This window comes from Apodemus sylvaticus, chromosome 3 (genome assembly GCF_947179515.1).
Source record: "Apodemus sylvaticus chromosome 3, mApoSyl1.1, whole genome shotgun sequence".
NCBI classification, from domain to species: domain Eukaryota; kingdom Metazoa; phylum Chordata; class Mammalia; order Rodentia; family Muridae; genus Apodemus; species Apodemus sylvaticus.
The window spans coordinates 73,118,842-73,137,505 of record NC_067474.1 but is presented as its reverse complement, the minus strand read 5'-3'; the positions used below and the strand labels follow the sequence as shown (position 1 = coordinate 73,137,505).

At 44.2% G+C, this 18,664-nt stretch overlaps 1 protein-coding gene across 2 annotated transcripts in view; it reads left to right on the top strand.

Moving 5' to 3' along the window:
* Susd1 (sushi domain containing 1) overlaps positions 1-18,664 on the top strand; it is a 120,270-nt gene that overhangs the window by 15,603 nt on the left and 86,003 nt on the right. For both annotated transcript variants that reach the window (XM_052176558.1, XM_052176559.1), the window contains exons 4-5: positions 10,195-10,347; positions 10,936-11,115. In XM_052176558.1, the coding sequence (XP_052032518.1) occupies positions 10,195-10,347; positions 10,936-11,115 (333 nt within the window). The remainder of the gene's footprint in view (positions 1-10,194; positions 10,348-10,935; positions 11,116-18,664) is intronic.

The following is an 18,664-nucleotide window of genomic DNA, read 5'->3' as shown; positions in this document are numbered from 1 at the left end:
CCATTATGAAGTATTTTGTGTTATGATTTCTGCGAGATATTTTAAATGACAAAACGTGAGCAGTGATTGGATAGTTTATGATACTGGAGGGTGGACACCTGGTAATTTACTGCACTGTTTTTCTAGTTTTTTATGTGTTTAAACATTTAAAATGTTATGTGTGTTTATGAGTGTGTGTGTTTGTGTGTGATTATACGCTGTGTGTGTATTTGGTGTGTGAGTGTGTGTGAGAGAGTGTGTGTGTGTGAATGTGTAACAGAGGCAGGGGGAGGAGAGAGAGGGAAGGAGGGGGCCTGTTTGTCACAGTGTGTGTGGTGACAGAGAACACACACAGAGAACAACTTTGAGGAGTTCTGTTCTTTCACTGCAGGCCCTGTGTGTTAGCATTTCCTCTAGGTTCCACCCAACAGTTACCTAGCAACAGCCAGGTGTGAGCTTGGCTTGCTATAAAAGGTCTATTTGGCTTCTCTCTCCCTCTCCCTTCTCCCTCCTTGCAATTCCCCTCTCTCTCTTCCCCTCTCTACTTATTCTCCCCCTACTTCCCATGTGTCCCTTGTCGCATCCCAAATAAACCCCCTTTCACACTAGACCTGTCGCATGGTTTGACTGTCCAGGGTGACACCTTGGCAGGGCCCACTGGGGCCCTTCCTCATAGTTTATCAAACACAACCATGGGGATTGAACTCAGGTCACTGCGCTTGAGATCGCTGAGCCATCTTGCTGGCTCTTTTTACAATCAACAAAAAGAGGCTGGCCCTCTCTGGAGACAGTGTGGCAGCTACATGCTCCTGTAACTAAGCACAAACACCCACTGAGTTCCCAAGGCATCTGGGCCTCCGATCCGAGGTCCAAGGTGGACTGTGCCACCGCAGTACTCAGCTGAGTGAGGAATGTGACTTTGGTCACCACAGTAACTTTGTTGGTGTGATTCCTGGGTTGGTTGAATGGAAGCCACCAGCTAAGGCCCTCGTGACATTCAGTGACTCTAGTTAGCATGTTTTGATAATACAGCTCTTCACCTCTCTCAGATCCCTGAACAGTCACAGAGGGGAGAGGCCAGAAACTCCTCCTGGTTCTGAGAGGGTTGGCACAGACTCTGTGGCTGCTTGAAAGCTTTGTGGTCTTTCAAGGTTTTCAGGGAAGAAAGGAAAGCAGAGCGCGTTTACCGCTTCCATGGCTTGGAACCGCAGCCTCTGACCTCTGCCATTCTAGCTGACCCGGGCAAGACGGAATTCCTGGAAGGATACATTCATACTTCAGCTTGTTCCTAACAAGAATGAGTGCATTCTCTCAGAGAACACATTGTTTCTAGTGTCCTCTGGTCTTTGCAACAGTTACTGGCTATGTGGTTTTAAAAGTGATGTTGCCATATTAAATCAGGCACATCAATAAGAAAGAAAGCTTTTGATTTTCCGTTTGTTTGTTTGTTTGTTTGTTTGTTTGTTTTTGAGACAGGGTTTTTCTGTATAACCCCAACTGTCCTGGAACTCACTCTGTAGACCAGGCTGTCCTCAAATTCAGAGATCTGCCTGCCTCTGTCTTCTTGTGGAGGCAGTGCTGGGATCAAAGGCATGTGCCACTGTGCCTGGTGAGATGCTAATTTTAAAAAGCATGTATGGTGATGATCTATTATCTCATTCAGATATTTTTCTCATGTTTTTCTTCTCTGCCAAGGCAGTGCCAGTGGGAGGTGACAGAGGTGACAGCCAGACATTTCCACTGTCATGTGTTAGTGAAAGGTTAGCAAAGGTGTTTTCTGGATTCCGAGGGTGGCTCTTATTTTCACAGTGAGGAGTGACCTGGGGGATATTCTAGGACCCGTGATACCTGGAGTTGCTCTTTTAAAAGGGTGTCAGTATTGTTCTGAGGCATGTATTCAACTTTTAAAAGAATGGCGAGGTGTGCTTGCTTGTGCCTTTAGCCTCAGAACTTGAGAGGTAGAGGCAGGTGGATCTCTGTGTCCAGGTCAGCCAGAGCTACATAGCAAGGTCACAGCCAGGCAGAGGGATATAGCAAGTTCCAAGACAGGCAGAGGTACACTACACAGTGAGTCCCTGTCTCAAAAAGAAAAACCCAAACAAAACAAAACAACAACAACCCAAAACACCCAAAAAAAAGATAGGAAGGAAGAGTGGAGGTGGTCCAGCTCTCGGTGGTAGATCTTTTACCTAGTATAAGCACCAAACAGGCAGAGTTAGAAAGGTGGAGAGTTGGGAGGGGAAGGGAGGGGAGAGGGGGAGGGTCAAAGAGCAGGAAGGGAGAGAAGAAAATATTTTCTTCAAGGGACAAATAGATGTCAGCCAAACAAGAGCCACCTTGGCTAGAACAAAACCCTGCACAGGCCCTGCTGTATTTATTCTATTTTTTGCAATTATTTAGTGACTTTCCTAGAGAGAGAGAGAGAGAGAGAGAGAGAGAGAGAATGAATATTCATGTTTGTTTTTTTCTCTCTGTGTGAAATGTTTAATCCAGCGCCCGCCTCTAGCGTGCGCACAGAGTGAGCAAGGTGAGGGTGATCTGATGGGAGAGAGCAAGACCCAGGTGGAATAAAACTGGGGACTGTCATTTCCTACTGGAGCTTCTGAGCAGGCATGGGTCTCCTAGGGCCTGTTGAAAACTTCAGGGTGACTTCCCTATGCCTTTCAAGTCCCCAAGTCTTACATACAACCCTGACTGGCAACAGCAGCCTTGTCACAAGAAGTTCCTGCATCAATTGACCATTGTGCTTTTGCTTCAGGAGAAATGGAGGCCCCTCAGCCCTGGCTGAGAACGGAGAACAGGGGAGTTCTGCCGCTCAGCAGCTCCGCTCCCAAAGCCCGTGTCCCTCAAGTCCGTCTCACACCTTCATGCCTAGATATCCTAGATTACCCACGTCCCAGTCCAGGTCAGGTTTGTTAGCCTTTCCCTAGGGCAGAAGCCTCTTTCGAAGAAAGCCACTGTTCCCAAGCCTCCTTGCTCTTGCTGTCTGGTGCCTGAGCCTGCCCTGGCCTTAGGCTCAAATGTGCAAACCCCGGAAGACTGCCCACTCTTTGTGGGGAACCACCCATTCGGCTTGCTGCTACCTTAGGGCTTCCCCCAGAAACTTTTCCAAATGGACTTGCAAAATAGTAGATTCACTGTGAAAAGAATAAGTGTGATATTTCCTCAAAAGTGAAAAAGAAAATGACTACATGGTTCTGCGGTTCAACTTCTGGACATTTGCCCTCCCCCCCTCAAACAATTGAAAATGGCATCTTAAAAAAATATTTTTCTATTCCCCCGTTCACACATTACTCATGGTTGCCCAGGAGCATCACTGAAGAAATTAGTCTGTTCATCCACAAATGAACTATAAAGACAGTGCACATCCGAGAATGTTCTTCAGCTTTAGAAAGGAAGGTTGGGGCGTGGCAGGGCACATGACTAGCACGAGCCATGGTCTGCATTCAATCCCAGCCTACTTGCTCCTTCCCCCTCCCATTCCCCCTCCCCCCCCCATGCTGTCGTTGTTGATGACTTTTAAGGACAGGATGTTGAGAGAACATTGCACTGAGGTACAAAGTTGTCAAATTTATAGACATGGAATAGAGAGGTGTTTACAAGGGCGTGGGAGGAGAGGGACATGGAGCATTGAAGTCTAACGGGCAGAGAGCTTTGCTTTTAAAAGACCGAAAGGAACCCTAAAAATGGCTACCAGGGACTGTGGTACAGCCCTGTGAATATTCCTAACACTTGGCACTGCACCCTTAAAAATGATTAAAATGGTAATTTTTTACATTATTTTATCGTCATTAAAATGTTATATATTTACTCTGACGTTCAGCCACAATGCTCAAGTACAGTACAAATTATCAACAAAAACATATTAAATTAAATTAATTAAATGCGAAGTCTTGGATGATATAGAATCTTCCCCACTGGAGGAAGGCATTCTAATAAGCTCGATGCGGTCAATCAGTCAAGATTCCAGAATGGACTAGAAAAAGGATCGTTTCTAAGCTCGGTAAGGCAGCAGGTGATTAAAAATCAAAGTCTTGGGACTAGAAAGAGGTCTCAGGAGATCAGAGCACGTGTTGCTCTTCCAGAGGACTTGAGTTGGGGTCCCAGCTCCTACATTTGATGGCTCATAGCTACTGGTAACTCCAGCACCAGGGGATCCAACATCCTCTTCTGGCCTTCGAGGGCACCTGCATTCATGAGGCACACACAGACAGACACACAGACATATAAATAAAAATAAATCTTAAGAAAGTCAACACCACAGTAATATCAGTTGTATGTGATAGGTTACGTCGGAGATGAAGGCCACTAGTTACCACTTCAGTTTTATAAGTTAGGGAACTGTTGACTGCAGGATACACAATCAGATGAGAGAGAGCCCTGACTGGTTATGAACAGGGACTTGCTATTTCATTCTGGACCAAGTACTCAACCATTTTGTCGGCTTTTGTTACCTCAAAATGGGCTATTAAATAAGATGAATATTGTATTTAATAAATAATGAAGTGTTTAGGACAGCGCTTGACATGTGGAAAATGACACACAACAATTATTGTTATTAGTATAATTATGACAATTATGGTTATTAGATTATTGAGTGACTGTACACAAAGCTAGCTAATAATGGCTGTGTGACTCCCGCAGAATTGCTTAGCATCCAGAAGTCTCACGTCTTTTCCATACCCCGGCTACTTAAACCCATGTTCAGAAGTCCAGTGAGAAGCCCTGCATGTATTCTCACTCGATATTTTTAAAGCCGTCTGTAGAGCAGGTGGGATGGCCGTCCACACTGCTGTGTTCTGTTGCACAGCTTGTCCATGGCTCGGGTAAAGGATCTGATTTTCTCATTGAGTTGACAGAGGCGAGGAAAAGAGGACCAAGGGCCGACTCCTAACTGGCAAAGAAAGCTTGCCAAGCTAGAATGAGTCAAAATGCAGATGTCTCCAGGGATAAAGTCATCTTAAAATTTGTCCTCAGGGATGGAGAGATGGTTCATCGGTCAAGAGAACTGGTTGCTCTTGCAGAGGACCTGAGTTCGATTCCCAGCACCCACACGGAGGCTCAGAACCCCCTGTAACTCTAGTCCCAGGGGATCTGGTGCCCTCTCTGGCTTCCTCAGATCCCAGCCACACTCACGGTGCACATACACACATGCAGACACACACTCACATAAAATGTAAAAAAAAGTTCCACAACTTTTTAAAATAAGAAATACATTTATCTAGATTGGTATTACATTATGTTATATTATTTATATTTTATGAATCTTCTTGTAATGAGTGCTCCTAGTTCTGTGGCCACCGACTGGTTTTAGACCTCCTCATTCTCTGTGGTGTCTTTCATTTCCCTCACTTTTTGCAGTGCTGGGACGTGAACCCAGGCCTCCTGCCTACTAAGCACATGCTCTGCCTCTGAGTGACCCCAGCCGCTTCCCTTCTCGACACTATTCTGTGCTGATTCACTGCCTAGAGTATTTTCTCAGCTCATCTTTTTTGGAAGAGAAATGTCAGTGGTGCAATTCCTGAAGCCATTCGTATTCTGAACTGTTGTTTCGTCGCTTAGCCAGAGCATGATGTTTTGTTCCTTTCTTAGAAGTCTAGATGTTACTCAGTTACTGGGAAGCCCCGTGTTCCAGACAGGAAGTCCTGGGTCGGGTTGAGTGATTGCTCACAGGTTATTCTCTCTTTTCTTGAGAAGTTTCTTATTCTCTTATTTATGGATTTCAGAATGGCCTGCATGTCTTGTTTTCCTTTTCTTTTAGCAACTACTCCTTTTGTAATATGTATTTGTATGTATGTTTCTGATGATACAGTCCTGTATATGCAGGTCTGCCTGCCTGCCTGCCTGCCTTACTGCCTGCCCACCTGTCTGTCTGCCTGTCTGCCTGCCTGCATGCATGCATGCATGCCTGCCTGTCTGTCTGCATGCATGCATGCATGCCCGCCTGTCTGTCTGCCTGCCTGCCCGCCTGTCTGTCTGTCTGCATGCATGCATGCATGCCTTCCTGCCTGCCTGCTTGTCTGCCTGCCTTCCTTCCTGCCTGTCTGTCTGTCTGTCTGCCTGCATGTATGCCTGCCTGCCTGCCTGCCTGCCTTCCTGCCTGTCTGTCTGTCTGTCTATCTGCCTGCCTGCCTGCCTTTCTGCCTGCCTGCTTGCCTGCCTGCCTGCCTACATGCCTGCCTGCCCACCCACCTTTCCTTCTCTCCGTCTTCTCCTCCCTCACCCAGGCTGGATATGAATCTATAGCCAAGGCTGTTCTGAAACTCACCAAGTATCCCTGGCTGGTCATGAGCTGCTGATAAGCTACCTGCTTTAGCCTTCCAAATGCTAGGATCCAAGTACCTGGCTTGTTCTTTCTCTTTTGAAACTAGCTGTTTCTTAAGTGTCCTTAAGTGTGCCTACCTACTTAAACTATACAATACAGCAGTGGTATTATATTCATACAATTCCAGAGTATCACCACTGATTATTGAAGATCTTCCATCTCCCCATCAAAGTCCATTGCCTCTCCATCTCCCTCTTACAAAGCAACCGGAAACCCACTTGTGTCTCTGTAGTTTGCCTCTTCTGGAGACTGCTTTTGAATGTGGACATGGTACTTGGCCTTTTATTCTGCTGGGGTTTGGAAGTAGTTCTGTTAATTATATCAAAGATGGTTCTTTCTGCCAGCTACATCATTGTCTTTCTTCCTGGAGGTAGAGCAGGGTTGTGGTAGGTGCCCTGGACCCAAGGCATAGAGAGACTGAGAGTGGGACCGGGAGACCAGAAGCTCAGAGAGACCCAGCAGGAAGGGTGTGCTCAGCCCCTCCGGAGCCCTGATGGCCAGGCGTAGGTGTCCTCTTTCAGCCAGGGTGCAGTGTTGTCCCCGTGAGAGTGGCTTCATCTGCAGCATCCGTGCCTGTGACCTCCAATCCAAGCTCTGCTTGCATTTGGATGAATGAGCAGTGGCTGCGGTTTCTCTTGCATGGCCTCTCCGTTATGGTTTCAGTTTCTCTTCAGCACTTGTTGGCTCTTTCTTGTCTGACTCCATAAGACTTTGCTTTTGGTCTCCTGATTTCTGTCTCATGCCAGTTTTTCACTGTGTCTCGGGAGGATTCTTCAGGTTGGCATTTGTAAACCGTTTCTCAGCGGTGGCCTCTCTATTCTTTAATGCCCCTTTGAGTTTTTGTTTGGGGCATTCATATTTTAATTTCAATTTGCCAGATTTTATTGTTTTCCTAGAAATCCCCCTTTTAAATTTGATGTATTATTTTCTTAATTGCGCTTGTTTGAGCTCTTCGAGTGTTTAGGGTATTTTGATCATTTATTGCTGCCACCCAGAGATCTCCCTCAAGCTTAGTGGCTAAAAGAGCAACTTCTGGGCCAAGGAAAAGGTTTCCTGCATAAATGAAGACAGGAGACTGGACCTCCGGAATCCATGTAAAGCCAGATGTGGTAACACGTGGTAGCTGTAACTCCGGCTCTCTTCTGGAGAGATGGGAGCTGGAGACAGATGTGAACATGTGAGCCGGTTTGCCTGCTGTATGCATCAGAGAACAGCCTTGCCTCGGATGAGGTAGAAGGTTGTATGGCTGCCCACATACATGCCATGGCATTCACACACATGAACATGCACATATTAATGTGCCTGTGTGCACACACACACATACACACTGAACAATTTGGTGTTTCCCACAACTTCTGGTTTGACCATATAATTCTTTTTATATCGCCTATGGACTGAGAGAATGTGTGCATACACTGAACGTGATCTAGACGACAGGCAAAAGTGTGTAACAGTGAATTGTTAATCTTCACTGAGCTCTCTGAGGGTCTCACTTCTAGCCACCCTCCAGAGCGCTCTAGATTCATGAATGAAAAGACACACACACACACACACACACAGTTATTTTTCATATGCTTTACTAGCTCAGTAGCTGGGCACTTCCAAACCTCCCTGTGGCTAGGACACACACCCCCTCTGATATTCTTGAATTAATATTTGCTAAATCTATAAATCCATATTCTATCTCTGCTACCCCAGACCCAATCGGGGGAGTGGCCCCTGAGGCCACTTTCCTGGATTCTTACCTGTCAATGGGCTTTAAGTCTGACCTTCTGCTTCCGGTTCATGGTGGCTCTGTTCCTTCTCTCCTCTGTACTTCCTGCCCAGGAATCCTAAAAGTCCCACCTCCTTCACCCTGCTCAGCCATTGACCATTGGCTCTTTATTGATCAATCAAAAACCAATTAGGGTCAGGGACCCTCAGCATCTGGACATGCAGATTCCTGTGATTTGGGGAGCCAAATTAAGGCAAAGCATTAGAATCGATCCCCAACAAAAAGGGGGCCGTTCAAGTATTAGAAACTCCATCCTGACGAGTGGCTTTAGTTTTCCTAGTGACTTCTCCCTCCACATGGTAGTTCACCTTAGGACTTTTTCTTGAGGCCTCTGTAAACACAATAGCCTAGATGCTCTTCCTATGGCCTCAGCATTTCAAAAGAAAGAGGAAGTGTCAGGCTTCTTATAGACCAGGTCAGCAGGTTCTACACTCCCTCTGCTCTGCCCTGTCCATCAAAGCAAGTCTTAGGCCTTAATTTAATTATGTGTTATTTATGTATATGTGTACATATCTGTGTGAACATATGCCATGTGTGTGCAGATGTCTCTGGAGTCCAGAAGAGGGTGTGGAATTCCCTGGAGCTGGAACTTAAAGGCAGTTGTGAGTAACTCCATGTGGGTGCTGGGAACCCAGCTCAAGGTCTCAAGAAGAGTAGCACGGGTGCTCTCAAACACTGAGCTGCATCTCCACTCCACTCTCTCCCCTTCTGCTAGTGCCAGGGATTGAACTACATTCCAACTCTGGAAAATAAAATGCAGGAAAGAGAGAGAGGGGAGGCTCAGTGAGTGTTTTCTTCTTTACCCCTGAGCCCCTGCACCTGACACACTGTCCTCTGCTCAGAGGCTGGAAAGCCATGCTTGTCTGGTCCTAGATTTTTTTTTAAGTCTTCTGTAACTCTTTTTATACCTGGAACTTCAGTTTAGAACTTTTATTTGATTTATTATTGTTATTATTATTATTATTATTATTATTATTATTATTTTGCAACTTTGGTGGTCAAATTCAGTGTATGGTGCATGCCAGGCAAGTGTCTCACCACTTTGTAAATATTTATTTATTTATTTATTTATTTATTTATTTATTTATTTATTTATAATTTTTGAGACAGGATCTTATTATGTATACCCTGGACTGACCTGGAACTCATTATGTAGACCAGGTTGGCCTCAAATATATAATACATACAGATCTACCTGCTTCTGTCTCCTGAGTCTTGGGTTTAAAGGTGTGTAACACCATGTTTGGGCTTTTTAATTCACTTATTTTTATCTTTCTGTGTGTGTGTGTGTGTGTGTGTGTGTGTGTATGCACAACCTACAGGAGCTGGCTCTCTCCTTCTACCACATGGGTCTTGGGGATCAAACTTAAGTGTTAGGTACATTTACCTACTGAACCACTTTGTTGACCTGTATAGTTTTAAAAAAATGATCAAAGTCAAAGATTGGAAATGGTGTGTGTGTATGTGTGTGTGTGTGTGTGTGTGTGTGTGTGTGTGTGTGTGTGGTATGTGTGTATATGGTATGTGTGGTGTGTGTGTGTGTGTGGTATGTGTGTATATGGTATGTGTGGTGTGTGTGTGTGTGTGTGTATGTGTGTGTGTGTATGTGTGTGTGGTGTGTGTGTATGATGATATGTGTGGTGTGTATGTGTGTGTGTGTGTGTATGGTGTGTGTAGTGTGTGTGTGTATTGTGTGTGTGTGTGTGTGTGGTGTGTACATTGAAACAAAGACCTCATTTGTGCTGGGCAGGCCTTCTAACACTGGTTGTATCCCAAGGCCCCTAACATTGTTTGCTTGTTTGTTTATTTTTTAGTCCCATTTTGTGGGGTGTCTGGGAATTAGGAATGTTTTTTGTTTTTGTCTTGTTTTTTTTTTTTTAATCTCAGAACATACTGGCAAGTATTTATTGAACATATCCCTATGCTTTCAGTGGTTTGGTATGAAGAATTTATATGGAAAACCTATAAAAAGCAAAATAAAATTATAATGCAATTATAATGCAATCACAAGCAGGTGCATGCAAGTATTTGGGTTGATGGACAGCATGAAATGGGGCTGCCACAATGTCCTTTTCTCTGTTTGTCTTCCTGTTTACATTTTGGGATGGGTCTCAAGACATAGATGAGTGTGAAGATTCTAGCGTGTGCGGACATGGAGGTCGGTGTATCAATATTCCCGGGAGCTTTGAATGCTACTGCATGGAAGGGTATGTGGCAAAGAACGGGCCTGAGCCTTTCCACCCACGCATGGATGCCACATCATGCACAGGTGGGTGTCTGCCAGGGAGACGGTACACAAAGGTGAGGTGTGGTAGGTATTGTCTTCTCACGTTCTGACATTTTAGGTCTGTGTTGGAGGTATGAGGATGCATTACCTAGTTTTATAAAATAAAATAAATGACTCAATCAAGATAGTTTTTTAAAAAGCTAAACAAGCCAGGCAGTGGTTGGAACATTCCTTTAATCCCAGCACTCAGGAGGCAGAGGGCAGGCGGATCTCTGTGAATTTGAGGTCAGCCTGGTCTACAGATCAAGTTACAAGACAGCCAGGACTACACAGAGAAACCCTGTGGAGGGGGAAAAAAAACCCTCTAAACATGAGGGGTTACATATTTTGGAATTAACTGTTGCCTGTTTGGTCTGGTAAGAACCCAGTATCTCCACAGTTGTAGATGTTGTTGTGTGTGGAGCGCCAGAAGAAGCACAGTAAAGACACTCAGTGGAAATGTGCTCAGAAACATCGTGGGCATGAATCTAACATGGGGCCTGGGGTGTGAGGCACGGGGTATGGCTGCAGAGAGATGGCAGATTCTGAAAACTTGCGTTTACAAAGAAATTGACACGGTTTTGCTTTCAGAAATAGACTGTGGCACCCCTCCTGAAGTTCCCAACAGCTACATCGTGGGAAGCTACAGCTCCACAGTGGGCGGCCAGGCCCATTACCGCTGCAAAGAAGGGTTTCTCAGCATCTCAGGAGATAGAGTTTCACGATGCACAGCCCTGGGCCTGTGGGAACGTCCTGATTTACATTGCCAAGGTGGGTTTTTAAAAGCCTGAACTTCCTGCTTACAGGACCCCTAGGCTGCTTTTCCAGTTTCCTCTTTGAGGTAGTAAATGCATTCAGTAAATCCGATATGTCATAGTTGTTCCTGGCAGGGTTTTGTTTCTCTGGTATTTTTCAGGGTCTGTATCTTAGTGTCTGGAAATGATGACCCTATCTTTTGTTCTGCATTTAGAAAATTTTTCTATTACAGGGTCTTGGCTAATATTTCCAGAATGAAAAACCCAAGCAATGGTGCTAACATTGAAATATTTTTAATCTTATTTTTGACTTGTATGGAAATGAATTTGATCTTTCAACATGAATTCAGCTTTTTAAAAAAATGCAAATTTACTTTTATTTATTTATTTATGTGTGTGTATATGCATGTGTAGAGGTGTGTGTGTGTGTGTGTGTGTGTGTGTGTAGAGGTCAGAAGACAGCTTGATGGAGTCAGTTTTCTCCTTCCCTCGTGCGAGTCCCTGGGCTGAGGTCATCAGGCTTGGCCTTGAGTGCCCTTGACCCGCAGAGCCACGCCCATGGCTGTGATCTCAGCCCTTTGATGGATGTGCTGATACCGACCTGTTAATGTGTTGTACGTAACACTAAGTGCCATACACAGTCTAAGCAAGTTCCCTGAACTGACCCACTCAGTCTTTAGACAATCCCTGTGTGCAGACACACACACACACACACACCCGTGAGAAGGCTGCCTTCTTTCAGGCATCCAGGTTAAGCTGTTTAGGGTTGCACAGTGAGGGGCAGAACTGGAGTTAGAGCTGAGTTTTCAGTCAGCTCGGCTGTTCGGCTGTTCGCTTTGTTGTTTATTATTGGGATTGTTTTCGTATCTTTTACTTTCTCACCTCCAGTGCTTTCCAGTTCAACAGTTCCTGGGTTTCCCAGTAACCTTAAGAAAGTGTCAGTCCACGTTCACTCTACTAATTTGTTTTTTAAATCAGACACTAGTTATTTTTTATCATGCCTCTTATAAGGTGACCTCGTGTATTTTGACATTAAGGTGACTGACTACATTTTCTTTTAATCAGTAATATGAGTCTCACTAACACGTTTCTGATAGTGGTTAATGTCATTACGATGAATTATTTTCAAGGCTTTGGCTTATTATTATTTTAATCAGGATTGTATTTGCTAAATACTACTTAGAATTCTTCAATGATACCCAAAGGGATGCCATTTTTTTTGTTATATTTAGTATCAATGGCATTATGGACTTTAAAATATCAAAGCACTTTTTCCCTTGCTCTGTAGGATTTTTAGAGATTTGGGAGATTTCATTTGGAAAACCATCTGGATATGACACTTTGGGCATATTTTAGCCCTTGAAGTATTTTTAAAATTCTGATTGTTAAGGATTGACTCTCTGGGTAACAATCCTGGGTCATCTTTGTCTTATACACTTTCCAGATTGAAGGGACTTTTGATATATATTTAAAAAGCAACCATTATAGTTAATTTCGATGGTCAATTGACAGGATCTAGACTCATCAAGGAGATAAGATTCCTCCTATCTCCTTGATGATTCTAGAGGGATTTTCCTAGGTTAGGGTAACTGAAATAAGTGAGTCTGAGGAGCATCATTTTATAGGCCGGGATCTTGGGTTAAAGGAGATCACTCACTGAGCACAAACATCCACTGTTCCTTCCTTCTTGGCTGTGGATACTGTGTGGCCAGCTACCCCTACCCCCAGCCACACCCACACCCACACCTCCCGCTGCCATGCCTTCTACTGGCATGGACTGTATCCCTTCACCCATGAGACAACATCTTTCCTTCAGTTGCTTTTGTCAGGTGTTTTCTCACAACAACAAGAAGAGTTTCTAATATAGTAATGATGAAAAAAGAAAATCTTAATTTTCATTGAATTTACAGCATGGCTAAGTTAATCTTGATGCTGTTTTGACTTACTGGGGTTTTAGACATGTTTCGATATATTTTTATCATCGTCAGAGTTAAGGGGCTGGACAACAGTGACACATGCCTTTAATCCCATTCTTAAAAAACAAACAAACAAACAAACAAAAAGTTATAAGGGTATATTTTAGTTATTAGGTTATCTTTCAGTGCATCAGTTCCCTCCCTCCCTCCACCTCCTATTTTATCTCCTCTTCTGAGAAAGATTCATCTTCCCTTGGGTCCTTCTTGTTCTTTGGCTTCTTTGGGTCTGTGGAATGTAACATGGGTATCCTGTACATTATGGCTGATATCCACTGATTAGTGAGTGCATGCCATGCATGTCCTTTTGTGTCTGGGTTACCTCACTCAGGATGATATTTTCTAGTTCCATCCATATGCGTGCAAAATTCATGATGTCCTTTTTAATAGCTGAATAGTGTTCCCTTGTATAAACGAACCACATTTTCTGTATCCATTCTTCAGTTGAGGTACATCTAGGTTGATTCCAGTTTCTAGCAATTATGAATAAAGTTGCTATGAACATGGGGGAGCATGTGTCCTTGTGGGATGGTGGAGCACCTTTTGGGTATATGCCCAGGAGTGGTATAGCTGAGTCTTGAGGTAGAACTATTCCCACATTTCTGAGAAACTGCTGAATTGATTTCCACGGTGGTTGTACAAGTTTGCACTTCCCCCAGCAATGGAGGAGTGTTCCTCTTCCGCCATATCCTCACCAGCATGTGCTATCACTTGAGTTTTTGATTTTAGCCATTCTGATGGGTGTTAAAAAAAAAAAAAAGAACATGTAAATTGGGGCTGGACAGGTGGCTCAGCAGGTAAGTGCATGAACTGTTCTTACAGAGGACCTAAATCCAGTTCCCAGTACCAACATCAAGTGGCTCACCATAGCCTGACACTCTGTCTCCAGGGACCCCACATTACTGTCCCTCATGGGTACTTATACAGACACACACCCACACACATCATTAAAAATGATAATACAATAGATATTTTTAAAAGAATGGGGAAATGATCTGAATAAATGTTTCTCAAAAGAGTACTTGCAGCTATATGGGGAAAAAGTTCACTACTACTAATCATGAGGTACATGCAAGTCCATGTCTACAATCCTGCCATCTTAGCCCAAATGCAGGAAGGACGAGGAAGACGGGGAACTCTTGATGGGAATGTCAATCAGTGAAGCCACTATAGAAAGCACTAGGGAGGCTCCTCCAAAACGGAAGCTAGAACGACCACATGAGCTAGTTGTCCCACTATTGGGCATACACCACAAGGTAAACTAAGTCAGCAAATCAGAGACAACTGCACGCGCATTCCTAATACGGCCACACTCCCAACAAGTAGTCAAGGCTTATTCAATACTGGTGTCCATCAGCAAATGAACAAAGAATGTTGTGTGTTCAAACATACAGTAGACTATTGCACAGTCTTAAGAAGAACCAAATGCTGCCATTTGTACCAACATGAATAGAACTGGAGGAAGCTGCTAAGAGAAATGAGCCAGGCACAGAAAGGCAGACAGTGTAGGATCTCACTTATATGGTGAATCTGAGAAGTTCATCTCAGGCCAGTGCCTCAGCAGGTAAAGGAGCTTACTGCCAAGCCAGACAACCTGAGTTTGACCCAAGATCCACACGGTGGAAGGAAAGAACCTATTTCTGTAAGCAGCCCTCTGACTTCCACGTGATGGCATCACACACACACATACCCGCATACACATATACACACATGCACAAACACAAACATATACACACATGCACAAACACAAACATATACAAATATAAACACATATACATACACACAAACACACACACAAATACATACATATACACACAAACACATGCACATATGTACACATACACACATACAAACACATGCACACATACACATATAAACACACACAAAAACACATGCACATACACATACAAACACACAGAATCACACAAACATACACATAAACATGTATACATATATACATATAAATATACACAAATACATACATGTACACACATACAAACATATACACACATACAAATACACACATGCACACACAAACATGCACACATACAAACACATACACACATACACTAAACAAACAAACAAACAAACAAACACTATAATGCCTTGGCATAAAAAAGCTTAAGGTTAAGCTGGGCATGGGCTGCATACCTTTAAACCCAGCAGAGGAAGGAGGATCTCTGTAAGTTTGAGGCCAGCCTGGTCTACATAGAGAGATCCAGGATAGCCAGGGCTATGTAGAAAGACCTTGTCTCAAAATAAACAAAACAAAAAAGTTTAAGATTAAAACAATTTAAAGGGGGCTGAAGAGATGGTTCAGCAGTTGAGAGCACTGACTGCTCTTCTGGAAGTCCTGAGTTCAATTCTCAGCAACCATATGGTGGCTCACAGCCATCTGTAATGGGATCTGATGCCCTCTTCTGGTGTGTCTGAAGACAGCTACAGCGTACTCATATAAATAAAATAAATCTTTAAAAAACAAAAACAGCATCCAATGAAATGACCATGTGGTTTGTGGAAATGTAAATAAAAATATATCGAATAAAAAAACAAAAACAACGTAAAGTTTCTCTCCCAGAAGTAGAAAGTAAAGCACTAGTCATGGGATCAGAAAGTGTTCTAGAAGTTCCATGGGAAGCCATCCACACTGTTCATTGAAACAGGATCTCTCACTGTTATTTTCTTGTTTCAAAATGTTAGTTCATTAATATATATATATTATTTAATGTATTCTGTGAGGCCCTCATGAAATGCATTAACCATATCCACCTCCCACTCCTTTTCCTAACTCCTCCGAGACCCATTCCTTCCTCCGTTTATGCCCCTTGGACCCCCAAGACCACTGAAGAGCCAATCCCGATACAAACACATAAGGGTCTATATTACCAGCTCAAAAGCAAGGTCTCTCACCGACCCAGTTGCATGGAAGCTTGGGAAATTTCTATACTGGTCAGCAAGTTAATATTTTAAAAACCACATTCCTGGTGTAATCTGCAGGAACTGAACACGGGGGCAGAACCACCTGACAGACAGGAAGGCTGTTGTCTGTTCTCTGCAGGATATCTTAAGTTATCTATATGCACCTTGACCCTGCTATCGGGATGTTTGCTCAAATGGATTTTGTGGTTTTCTTCCTGGAATTGGAGTATGTATGGCCCCTGGTCTCACACAAAATGGAGTTTCCTGAAGACCAGAGTTGACCGGGCTTTACACTGTCCTGTTCTGATTTCATGTCCTCCTTCTAAACATGTGCCACTCTGTCCACTCTGCGCTGCTCATGGACGTGGGCGTGGGTCCCTCCCTGGAGGGTAGTCAACATGTCAGGGACCAGACCCTTAAAGAAAACTGACTCTTCCTTCCTGAGAAGCCATCAGCTGTCCACAGCTCCTCGGGGGTGGGGCATCATGAACCTCTTCCCGCTCAACGCTAGAATGTCGACTGGCTTGATCTTGTGTCGGCCTTGTGCTGGCAGCCGCAGCTCTGTGAATCTGGGCTCCTGTTCCTGCCATGTCTAGAAAGCAGTGCACTGCTCTGTTTTTCATCCTCTCTGCCTCCCTTCCTGCTGTGGCTCCTGGGCCTTGGGGAGTATGTGGAGTGTGTGGTGATTTACTTGTTCACATGTGGGCCGTCCCTCCATGGTCCCTTGTGTTTACCTGAAACTTACTGATTCATCCCAGCCACCCAGCCCCAGGGATTACCGCTCTCTGCCCACCTCAGCACTGGAATCATAAGAATTACAGGTCTGCACCATCATGCCTGGTGCGTGTGTGTGTGTGTGTGTGTGTGTGTGTGTGTGTGTCTGCATGCGCACAGATGTCAGCATTCCTCAGGATGTAACATTCCTTAGTAGCATTCACTTTTTTTCTTTTTTCTTTTTTTAAAATTCAAAATCTCTCTCTGGGACCTGGGGCTTTCAGTGAGCCCCGATGTCCACCCATCTCTGTCTTCCAGCACGGAGAGTGCAAGCACACACCACAGAGATTGCAAGCACACACTATGGAGATTACAAGCACACACCACGGAGATTACAAGCACACACCACAGAGATTGCAAGCACACACCACAGAGATTGCAAGCACACACCACAGAGATTGCAAGCACACACACCACGGAGATTGCAAGCACACACTATGGAGATTACAAACACACACCACAGAGATTGCAAGCACACACCACGGAGATTACAAGCACACACCACAGAGATTGCAAGCACACACACCACGGAGGTTACAAGCACACACCACAGAGATTGCAAGCATACACCACGGAGATTACAAGCACACACCACGGAGATTGCAAGCACACACCACGGAGATTACAAGCACACACCACAGAGATTGCAAGCACACACCACGGAGATTGCAAGCACATACCATCAGGCCCTGGGGAGCAAACACAGGCTCTGTCTACACAGCAAGTGCTTGGCTGACTGAGTTATCTTCCAGAGTTTACAATTCTTTAAACATTTTAAAATTTCTTCAGTGGGAGGGTGTAATTTTTTAAATAACTAGAAAACGAGAATTCAAAGTGTCCTTCATAAGGAATGACTAAATGTTTAAGGATATGGGAATGCTAAGAAGTACTCTGATCTGACCACGAGACACTGTGTGTACATGTATGAATCAGGTTAGCAGTTTGTACTCCATTAGCAAATATGGTTATGGGTCAAGTAAAAAATATAGCAAATTGCATATATAAAACCTGGGGTTTATGTAGAGGACTCTGTGATGCAGTTTGTCTGGACTGAGCGGAGAAGAAGACAATTTGGAGAGAGAAGAGAGCTTCTTCCACTTGCCCAGGGCATTGTTATTTGAAGAATCGTACCTCCTCCATGTCACCAGGAAGCCCCATCTCCTCTCTCCATCTTCTGCCCTTGAAGCATCAACTCTTCTTATGTTCCCTTCAGCCTTCTCTGGGCGCCTGAATCTGGGCCCTGCGCCAGATGACACCGTATTTTTAGCCGTGTTCTCAAGCTACAGGAATTGGGAATCCCACCAAACACACCCTCGAACTGTGAAGTTGGTTGTTACAGAACAGGGCGTCTGTGAAGGGGATAGCTGTGTGGCAGGCAGTGGCTTTTGGGATTGATGGCGGGATTCCTTTATCAGAGAGGGAATAGTCGATGGACAGTGTTTGTCTTCTCCTAGTCACTGTGTCCCCTGACATGGAGCCCGATAGGAGACCTCCATTCCTTTGGACTTGGAACAGTAACAGGAAGTGAGGTCTGAAAGCTTCCAATGGCAGATGCTCCTGTGGCCCCCCTGTGTGTCAACGAAATGCCTGACACACATTTCCATTAACTCAATGGAACAGAAAGAATTGCTTGCCTGAACTTCACATAAGGTTTTTGTTTTGTTTTGTTTTTTTAATTCTTCAGAGAAGATGTAAGCTGTCCCAGGCAAGTTAAAGAACTTATTTTTGTTTGTTTGTTTGCTTTTTAATTTCAAGCCAGTGATGAACAGAGCGGAAGGAATTGCTTTGACTGGGTGTCCTAGTTAGGGTCTCTATTGCTGGGAGAAAACCATGATCAAAAGCAAGCTGGGGAGGAAAAGGTTTATTTGATTTCTGCTCCCACATCACTGTTCAACACTG